General features: G+C 48.3%; 1 protein-coding gene across 1 annotated transcript in view; it reads left to right on the top strand.

Moving 5' to 3' along the window:
• SLC25A33 (solute carrier family 25 (pyrimidine nucleotide carrier), member 33) overlaps nucleotides 1-10,469 on the top strand; it is a 102,606-nt gene that overhangs the window by 34,188 nt on the left and 57,949 nt on the right. The window contains exon 4 of the mRNA XM_008567877.1: nucleotides 4,878-4,995. Coding sequence (XP_008566099.1) covers nucleotides 4,878-4,995 — 118 coding nt within the window. The remainder of the gene's footprint in view (nucleotides 1-4,877; nucleotides 4,996-10,469) is intronic.

The raw sequence follows: 10,469 nt of genomic DNA, 5'->3' as shown, positions 1-10,469 counted from the left end.
CGAACCCTCAGCGGGAGCGCCGCCGCGCTTCCCAAGCGGCACACTATAGCAGTGCACCACCAGGCCAGCCCTTTATCATAGGTCTTGAAGTCAGATAGTGTCAGTCCTCCAACTGTGTTCCACTTCAATGTTGAGTTGGCTATTCTGGGTCTTTTGCCTCCACAGATCAAGTTGGGAAGAACAGACATCTTGACAATATTGAGTCTTCCTATCCACAAACATGGAATACCTTTCTACTTATTTATTTCTTTGATTTCTTCCACCAGAGTTTTGTAGTTGTCCTCAAATACATCTCATACATATTTTGTTAGATTTTTATATGGATTGAATTGTGTCCCCCAAGTGTATTAGAAGCTTGATCCCCACTTGTAACCCCATTGTGTTAAGAGGGTGGGAAATCCTATTATGGTAGTTGAAAGGTGGGGCCTTGAAGAGATGATTAGATTCTTTTTTTTTTTTTTTCCTTTTTGTCTTTTTTCGTGACCAGCAACGGATCGCAACCCTCAGTGTTGCGCCCGTACCGGACCGGGACCAGCAACGGGATCGCAACCCTTGGTGTTGTGCCCACACCTCGCTCAGCCAGTGAGCGGCGGTCTGTATGTGGGATCCAAACCCTCGGCGGGAGCGCCGCAGCACTCCCAAGCGGCGCACTGTAGCAGTGATCCACCAGGCCGGCCCTAGGTGATTAGATTCTGAGGACCATGCCATAGTGAATGCATTAATAATCGGTGGGAGCGCCGCCGCACTCCCAAGCGGCGCACTGTAGCAGTGCGCCACCAGGCCAGCCCTAGGTGATTAGATTCTGAGGACCATGCCATAGTGAATGCATTAATAATGGTGGTCTGGTGCATGGTTCTGAGGGCTTTAAAAGGAGAATACATGAGAGTCTCTCACTCTCTGCTCTGCCATTCTGCCATGTGAGACCCCTGCATTACTGTCACTACCAAGGCCTTCACCAGATGTGTTCCCTGGACTTTGGACTTCCCAGCCTCCAAAACTGTAAGCAATAAATTTCATTTTCTTACCCAGTTCCAAGGATTTTGTTACAAGCAACAGAAATAGACTAATACAGATTTATACCTATGTGTTTCATTTTTCGGGGTGCTAATGTAAATTATAATGTGTTTTTAATTTCAAATTCCACTTGTCGATTGCTGGCATTAGGAAAGCAATTGACTTTGTATACTAATCTTATTTTGCAACCTTGTTATGATCACATATTAGTTCCAGGAGTATTTTTGTCAATTTTTAAAATTTTTCTACATAGACAATTATGTCATCTGTGAACAAACTGTTTTATGTCTTCCTTCCCAATCAGTATATCTTTTACCTCCTTTTCTTGTCTCATTGCACTAGCTAGGACTTCCACTATGATGCTGAAAAGGAGTGGTGAGAGGAAACATCCTTGCCTTGAACCTGACCTTAGTGGGAAAACTTCCAGTTTCTCAGCATTAAGTATGATGTTAGCTGTAGGGCTTTTGTGAATGTTCTTGATCAAGTTGAAGAAATTCCCCCCTATTCCTAGTTTGCAGAGAGTTTTTATTGTGAATTGAGTCTTCCTATCCATGAACATGGAATATCTCTCCATTTATTTAGTTCTCCTTTGATTTCTTTCATAAGTGTTTTGTAGTTGTCCTCAGATAGATCTTGTATGTATTTTGTTAGATTTTGGTATGGATTGAATTGTGTCCTCCACACGGATTTTGTTACATGCTTTTTCTGCATCTATTGATATGATCAAGTGATCTTTCTTCTTCTAGTCTATTGATGTGATGATGGATTCCATTAGTTGACTTTCTAATTTTGAACCAACCTTGCATCCCTGGGGAAAATCCCACTTGGTTGTTGTGCTGAGTGAATAATGTTATGCACCACCCCTGTGGCAAGTTATGGGTCCCCTGTACTGCCACCCCCACGGACTCACCCCAGCAAAATCGACCCAGGAGATTTCAGTGCTCTTCCTGATTCAGGCCTCCAATTTGCAAAACTCCCTCCTTCTCAGTAGGGTCATTTCCACCATTTCAGAGCAGAGGCCCAGGATCCCAACATCTTCCTCCTTCTGCCCTTCCCTTGAACTGGGGCCACCCAGGCCTTGTTCAACTGAGCAGGGAGCTAGGCAGGTGTGGATCACCCTGTTGGATCCACATCCTCTACCTGGTGGAACCCAGGTTCCATGGCAGAGCCGCCAGCCCTACACACTGTTTCCTGTTGGCCTTTTCAGCCTCACCTCCTCACTCCACGTCCAGATCCCTTTAGCTCTGGCTACAACAGACAACAAATCAATAGGTAGTGCATTCGTACTGCAGATATTTACTGAGAGCCCCTTTGTGTCTGGTCCTAATCTTGGTCCTGGCGATACAAAGCAAACTCAACCCAGTCCCTGACCTTGGAAGTCTGCAGCACTGTGGGAAAGAGATATGAGTGAGCCACAGGGGGTCAGTGCTGGAACAGGGGTGGCACAGGGGCCTTTGGAAGCTGTGCAGTGTCAGGCCTCCAGGTCTCTGTCCCTTCTCTTCTACACTCCTTTTACCATCTTCTTCCTGGATTCTTGGCACAGCAAACTCCTATGAATCTGCAAAGCCCAGCTTGGAAGTTTCCCCTTCAGCAAACTCTTTCTTGGTTGTCCCTTCGGTCCAGGCAGCGTTCACTGCTCCTTTGCCTTTGCACTTGCTGCACACTCCAAGACCTGCCTTTGGTGCACACTACGCTGGACGTTCCTGACCCCAAGCGCTATTCCCTGGGATAGCATGGTGCCTGTCCTTAGTGTCCCTTTGTGGCCACCATGTCCCACCAGGCATCCTGGGTTTCTGCTCTCAGCTAACACTGCATTCTCCAAACCCTCCCTCTGCTGCCAGCCTGAGAACGTTCCCACTGGCCCCTCCTTTCTGCTGCAAACACTTTCACCAGCCTTCTCCCAGGACCCGCCTATCACTGTTGACAGTAGAAGCTCCTTGACAGCAGACAGTGGTTCTGGGACCTTGGGAGGCCTGGATGGGGTTGCTGTATGGTGGCGCAGGGTGTGCACATCGCACATTTCAGGGGGCACCATTCTTATTCTGGACATCTTAGATTTGTATGTTTATTGTGCCGATTTTCTGACAGTCAAGGGTCTGGAGGAAGGGATGTCTTTTTCTGATTCTCACAGGTGAGGCTTCTGGTCCAGGGAGGGGCCTGGGCCCGAAGTAGCCAAGGCTGGAGTGAGCCGGCTGCCTCATGTACTGGACGATACTGAGGACACTGAGCTGGGCAGACATGAGCAAAGGGATCAAGAGGGCAGAGCCTGGCTCCACATGCCACTGCTGCCCCACGGTCCTCTCCGTACTGTACTTTCTGCTCCTGGGATCGCCCACTGGGCCAAATGCAACCAGCTACTGATTAACAGAGGCGGCTATGTGTGGCTTTTACAGTGAACTGTGGGCATGTAAACTTTTCAGCCAAATGTGGGTAAAGAGGCACCTAGCGTAAAGGTTAAGAATGAGGCTCGTGGGGTGTGATGAGCCATGGGTCCCGTCCCAGCTGTCCGTGACCTTGGACAAGTCATTTAATTTCTCAGCTTCCTTATCTGTGAGTTGCGGATACCAAGGGTGCCCACCCCACAGGCCTGCTGTGAAGAAGAAATAGGATTTTGCATGTAAATCACTTAAGCACAGTAAACCTCGATACTGGAAACTAGTAGAGAAGGAAACAGAGAAGGAAGGAGGCACCAGCGGGACCAGAGCGACCCTTCCTTCAGGCCCCGGAGGCACAGGGCTGTGATACTTTCAGGGCCCCACAAAAACGTTTTAATTCCTTTATAAAATCAGAAGAAAAAAGTGAATATAATAATAACAAATATAACAAATACAGCCTGGATTATATTTTCCCTTATGTCAATGTAGTTATAAAATATAATTTTTAACATATTTAATGGAGGAAGGGACCATGAAAACAAAAACGTCCAGGGCCCCTGAAAATCACAGCACAGCCCTGATCCCCACAGTGTATGTTTTGAGGCCCTTTCTCAGGAGACTTCAGTCTACTTTGTGAAGAAAAATGAAGCTCTAATAGATCCGTCTCGGAGAAAGGACACGATCGGGTGAAAGTTCTAGGCAAATGCTCTTGGAAGCACCCGCTTCTCCATAGCCCCACTGTTTCCTCCCCACGGTCAAGGTATTTGTCCAGAGAGAAAGTGGAGGAACCTCGCATTGACCCTCAGCAGCCTTGGAAGAGCGTGGCCAGCAAGGATTGAGCCAGTGACTTGATTCTGGGATGACCTGACCATGTGCAGATGCAGGTTCTCACTGGGGAAAAAAAAGAAAAGAAAAGAAAAAATTTCAGCACCCAGAGACTCAAATGAACCATCCTGATCCAGGCACGCTGGGCTTATAAATAACCACAGTGACCTGGCCTTGGAGGAGCCTCTGCTGTACCGTCTGTCCCCACGAGGGGCCAGCTGCTCCCAGGCCCGTGGTTTCATCTTATGGCATCATCCGAGCTGTTATTTGCTGCAAGAGGAGGGGACAGGGGGAAGCAGCTCAGATGACTTTCCTGGGTGCCAGTTGTTGACTCGTTCTGTCAGGACAGAGGAAGGAGCTCCCGGCTACACGGGAAAGGTCACCGGGCTAAAGGTACTTGCTGGGGCGGGTGTCCCTCAGAGCCCTGCCCCTTGGGATTCATACCTGCTTATCTTATTATGAAACATGTTGTAATAACCATTGCTACTTTCTTCTGGGGTGCAGGGTGAGGCATGAGGGGCACACGTGGATACCTGGGGGAGAAGAGCTGTGGCCGTGGGCAGGGCCGGGCCAGAGAGAGGGGTCCCCACCCTGAGGACGCTCAGTGAGCCCACCATGCCCCTGGGCCCTGGTTATGACCACAGTCCCTTCTGACCCTTCTAGGCCCCATCTGTGCTCTGTCACACCTTCGACATCTGCTGTCACCCACTCCTGTTGACCGTCATCACGATGAAGCAGTGGCCCAAGCTGAGCCCGCCCGCTAAGACTCAATATCTCACCCGTACCAGGAAAGGACAGCTCCCTGGGTCACTTCCAGCCTTCCCCTCTCATTCCCAATGCGACTAAGCATCTCTCTCCTATCTAGGCTGCTTTAGGGCCTAGCAGGAGCAGGAAGAGCTGCAAGAGAGGTCCTTTTGGGCAGGGCTATAGGAGACCTCCAGTGTCACTTCCAGGCCTCGCCACTGAAGACTTGCATTTAACCCTTTAATCCCCCCATGGCCCCTCAGGCCCCGGCAATGCTCATGGGTGCACAGAATTGAAGATATCAGGGACAGGCCAGGCCAGAGGCAGTGTGTTAGATGCCTTACCCTCGTGTATCAGGTGGCTAAGGGCAAGAGCCCTGGAGGGAGGGGACCACACAAGCAGGGACCTGCCCAGCCGATCCACAGCCAGGACATGGGAATACAACAGCCTCCACCTTGCAGATTATTCCAAAGATGAGATGGTGTAGGTAGGCAAAAGGCTTAACTTACATAGGCCTGGTAAATGATACTTTATTTTAAAATATATTATTGATGAGATACTAAGACACAGAAGGGCTGAATTAGTTTCCTGGGGCTACTGTGATGAATTATGACAAACTGAGTGGCTCAAAACAACAGAAGTGTATTCTTTCACAGTTCCAAAGGCCAGAAGTTTAAACTTGAGATGTGGCAGGGTCACACTCACCCCGAAGGTCCTGGGGAGGGTCCTTCCTCCCTTCCTGCAGCTTCCGGCGGCTGCAGGCTCTGCTCGGCTTGTGGCCACATCACCCCAGTCTTCACACGGCCTCCTCTGTGTCTGTGCCTTCTCCTCCTTTATTTTTTATAAGGACATCAGCCACTGGATTTAAGGCCTATCCAGATAACCCAAGACAATTCCATCTAGAAATCCTTGACTTAATCACATCTGCAAAGACCCTTTCTAATAAGGTCACATTCACAAGTTCTGGTGGACACATGTTTTGGGGGGGCCACTGTTCAGCCCACTACAGAGTCAAATGTCCAGGTGAGTTTATGGTGAAAACAAAGCTAAACCCAGATTGTTCAACGTCCGCTGGTGGCAGAAAGGGAGAACTGGGCACGTGTGTCCAGAGTCACCTCTCACAGGCAGAGAGGTCACAAATGAGGCCACAAGATCTGCTGGCAGAGCTGGAGCTTGACGGAACGCGAATTCTTCGTAATTGCTCTGAAAACCCACCTGGACTCCCCTGTGTCCCCCTTGATGGGTTCCTTTGACTAGGAATGGATGCATGAGGCGCTCCCTCTCAGATGAGCTTCTGGAATGCATGAATATTCACCACCAAACTTAATCCCCCTTCTTCTCATCTGCAGCGGGTTGAATTATATCCCCCCCAAATTTGCTGAAGCTTGAATCGAGTCCCCCAAGTTTTATGTATTGGAAACTTGGGCCCCACTGTGCTGTTAAGAGGGTGGGAAATCCCATTGTGGTCATTGAAAGGTGGAGCCTTGAAGAGGTGATTAGATTGTAGGACTGTGCAGTAGTGAATGGATTAAAAATGGTGGACAGGGGTGTGGTTCTGAGGGCTTTAAAAGAAAAGAGAGGAGAGTCTGTGTGTGTCTCTCTCTGCTCCACCATTTCACAAGGTAATACCTGTGTCACTGTCACTACCACCAAGACCCTCACCAGATCTGTTCCCTGGGCTTTGGACTTCCAAGCCTCCAAAACTGTAAGCAATAAATTTTGTTTTCTTTATAAAATACCCATTTCCATGTATTTTGTGATAAGCAACAGAAATGGACTAATACAGCATCCGATCCAAAAACACCCACAGCCACCATAATGCCCCCTGACAGGAGGGGCAACGAGTTGGGGAGGAAGTCAGGATGGGAATAGGCAATGCTTAACTGATTGCAATTAGATATCTCATTTTTGCAAATTTTGCAAGAACATTTAACCACGAGGGGGCCATTGCTTGGGTCCCCAAAGCTTAAGCAGAATCCACCTGTGGATAAAGCACCTGAAGGGGTTTATAACCCATGCTCTCCTAGTGTTGGGGACAAGACAGTGCACCTGGTTCTCTTAAGAACATTCCTACATTTTCCGGCTGGTGATTCCAAAATTAAAGCAATATTTTGCAAACTTGTTTATGCAATGTTCATAGCAGCATTTTACATACTAGCCAAACAACATAACAGCCCAAATGCCCATCAATTGATGAATGGATAAACAAAATGTGATATATTACTGAAACAGAGCTCCCTCCACCCTCATAACGTACGCTATCTGCTTCTGCAGAATTGCTCACTTAACCTAAGTAACTCCCTGTCTGAGTTTGCCCCCTGTCTGGCCTGCGGACTACCCCACACTTCTGCATGAGAAACCGTTGACCTTCTCATAGAAACAAAAAACAATTGCATAAAAACAGGAGCCATACACAGTAAATTATTACATGGGAATAGGAACCATACACAATGAAAACTTGTATGCTCGATTGCTCGAACGGCTCATTCTCAGCCTCTGTGACCTAGCTCCTTAGCTTGCTTCGTGCACCTGGACAAACCTGTGTGACAATGGGATGTAGTTTTTGCCTTTAAAAACCCCACAAGACCAAGGCCTGATGCCACTCTTCCTTGGTTGCTCCCTGGGAGACGGACGCTGGCCAGCTGGAGTGAATAAAATGCCTTTTTCTGCACGAGTGGCGTGTAAGTGCATTTCCTGTGGGAGGGCGCCTCACAACATTACCACGCAATGGAATCTCACTCAGCATAAAAAGGAATGAAGTACTGGTACATACTACAGCATGGATGAACCTTGAAAATATTATGCTAAGTGAAATAAGCCAGACACTAAAGGCCACACGTTATATGATTCCATTTATATGAAATGTCCAGAGTAGGAAAATCCATAGAGACAGAAAGTAGATTAGTGGTTGTCAGGGGCTGGGAGGGGTGGGACAATGATAAGGGGGTAACATCTAAGGGGTACGACTTTTTGGGGGAGTGATGAAAATGTTCTGTATTACCCTGTTTCTGATGCTTATAACAAAATACTTGGAAATGGGTAATTAGTAAGAAAACTAAATTTATTGCTAAGTTTTGGAGGGTGGGAAGTCCAAAGTTCAGGGAACACAGCTGGTGAAGGCTTTGGTGGTGACAGTAATGCAGGGGTCTCACATGGCAGAGTGGTGGAGCAGAGAAAGACTCACGTGCTCTCCTTGTAAAGCCTTCGGAACCACGCCCCTCACCACCATTATTAATCCATTCCCTAGGGCGTGATCCTACAATCTAATCACCTCTTCAATTACCTCACTTTTCAATTACCATAATAGAACTTCCCACCCTCTTAACAGTCACAGTGGGGGCTGAGTTTCTAATACATAAAACTTGGGGGACACAATTCAACCCATATCATTCTAGCCCAGCACCCAGAGTTTATGTCCTTCTCACAGGTAAATACATTTATTCCATCCCCAAAGTCTTGACTTGTTTCAGCTCAGAAGTCCAAGGTCTCAAGGTCCCATCCGTGAAATCGAAACAAGTTATCTACTTCCGAGATACATAAGGTACATATTCCCATTCAAAAAGGGAGAAATAGGCCAAAAGAAAGGGGTAACAGGTTCCAACACAAGTCTGAAACCCAGCAGGGCAGACATTACATCTTAAAGCTGGCAAATCATGTACCTTGACTCCATGTTGAGGTCCTCTACATGCTGGTGTGGGGGGTGGGTCCCCAAGTCCTTGGCCAGCTGTGTTCCTATGGCTTTCCTGGTCTCTGGCAATGCTTCAGCTCTCCCAGGCTGGCACTGCACGCTGGTAGCTCCACAGGTCTAGGGTCTCCATGCTGGTCCCACTCCTACAGCTCCACTAGGCATGGCACTGGTGGGGCTTTTCTGCTGTAACCTGACCACACATTTCCTCTTGGTGTTGCTCTAGTGAAGGCTCTATGCAGTGACTCCACCTCTGTGACAGATCTCTTCCTGGGTCCCCAGGCTTTTCCATCTACCATTTCAAATCAGGATGGAGGCTCCCAATCCTCCATAGCTCTGGCATTCTGTGAGCCTGCAGACCTAACACCATGTGGACACAGCCAAGGCTTGTATCATTCAAAGCTGTGTATCCAGCCATAGCTGGGGCCAATCTAGCCACTGGAGCAGCCAACACAGCCAGGGCGCTGGTGCTGGAAGCAGCTTCTGCAGGTGGTGCTGGGCAGCAAGCCCATGGAGGGCACCACAGGCCTGCTCCTCAAGACCATTCTGTCTCCCTAGTCCTCCAGGCTTACGATGGAAGAACTGGCCCCAGAAGCTTCTGCAATGCCTTCAGGACCTTTTTTCCCTTCTCTTGATAATCCCTTTCTTTTGTACTAATCTGCTTAGCAAACGGTCGCTGGGCTGCACCACTGCATTTTTCTCCTGAACATGCTCTCTGCTTCTCTACCACATGGCCAGTCTGCAGATTTTCCAAATCTTCATGCTCTGCTTCCCTTTTAATTATAAATTCTGGCTTTACATCATGCCTTTGCTACCATAACTCAGCATAGGTTTTTATATGCATGCAGCTTTAAAAAACATGTTAAAACATGCAGCTTCCTGAATGTTTTGCTGCTTAGAAATTTCTTCTGCCAGGGCCAGCCCGGTGGCGCACTGGATAAGTGCGCCGCTTGGGAAGTGCGGCGGCACTCCCGACCGAGGGTTCGGATCCCACATACGGACCGGTTCCCGCTCACTGGCTGAGCGAGGCACGGGAGCAACACCGAGGGTTGCGATCCCATTGCCGGTCCCCGGTCCGGTACGGGGGCAACACTGAGGGTTGCGATCCGTTGCCGGACATGGAAAAAGACAAAAGACAAAAAAAAAAGAAATTTCTTCTGCCAGATACCTGGGTCAGTAACTTGAAGTTTCACATTCCATAAAACTTTTGGTCATGAACAGAATGGAGCCAGTTCATAGCAAGGGTGATCTTTGCCCCAGTTTCCAATAAACTCTTATTTACGTCAAGATTTTCTCAGAGTGGTCTTTACAGTTCGTATTTCTATCAGCATTCTGCTTACCCCCATTTAACCAACCTCTAAGATGTTCCAAACTTTCCTCACCAGCACCTAGGCTTTTCCTCATCAGCTCCTCCAAACTCCTCCAGCCTCTCCTCAACACTCCATTCCAAAGCTGCTTCCACATTTTCAAGTATTTGTTATAAGCAACACCCCACTTTGTTGGTACCAGGTTTCTGCATTAGTCTGTTCCTATTGCTTATAACAAAATACTTGGAGCTGGGTAAATTGTAAGAAAACAAAATTTATTACTTACAGTTTTGGAGACTAGGGAGTCCAAAGTTCAGGGAACACGTCTGGTAAAGGTCTTGTTGGTGGCAACAGTGGCACAGGGTTCTCACATGACAGAATGGTGGATCAGAGAGAGAGAGACTCTCACGTGCTCTCCTTTTAAAGCCTTCAGAACGGGCCGGCCCGGTGGCGCACTGCTACAGTGCGCTGCTTGGGAAGCACGGCGGCGCTCCCGCCGAGGGGTCGGGTCCCACCTCC

This window comes from Galeopterus variegatus, unplaced genomic scaffold (assembly GCF_000696425.1).
Source record: "Galeopterus variegatus unplaced genomic scaffold, G_variegatus-3.0.2 Scaffold353, whole genome shotgun sequence".
Taxonomy (NCBI): Eukaryota; Metazoa; Chordata; class Mammalia; order Dermoptera; family Cynocephalidae; genus Galeopterus; species Galeopterus variegatus.
This window is presented reverse-complemented; position numbering and strand designations above follow the sequence as displayed.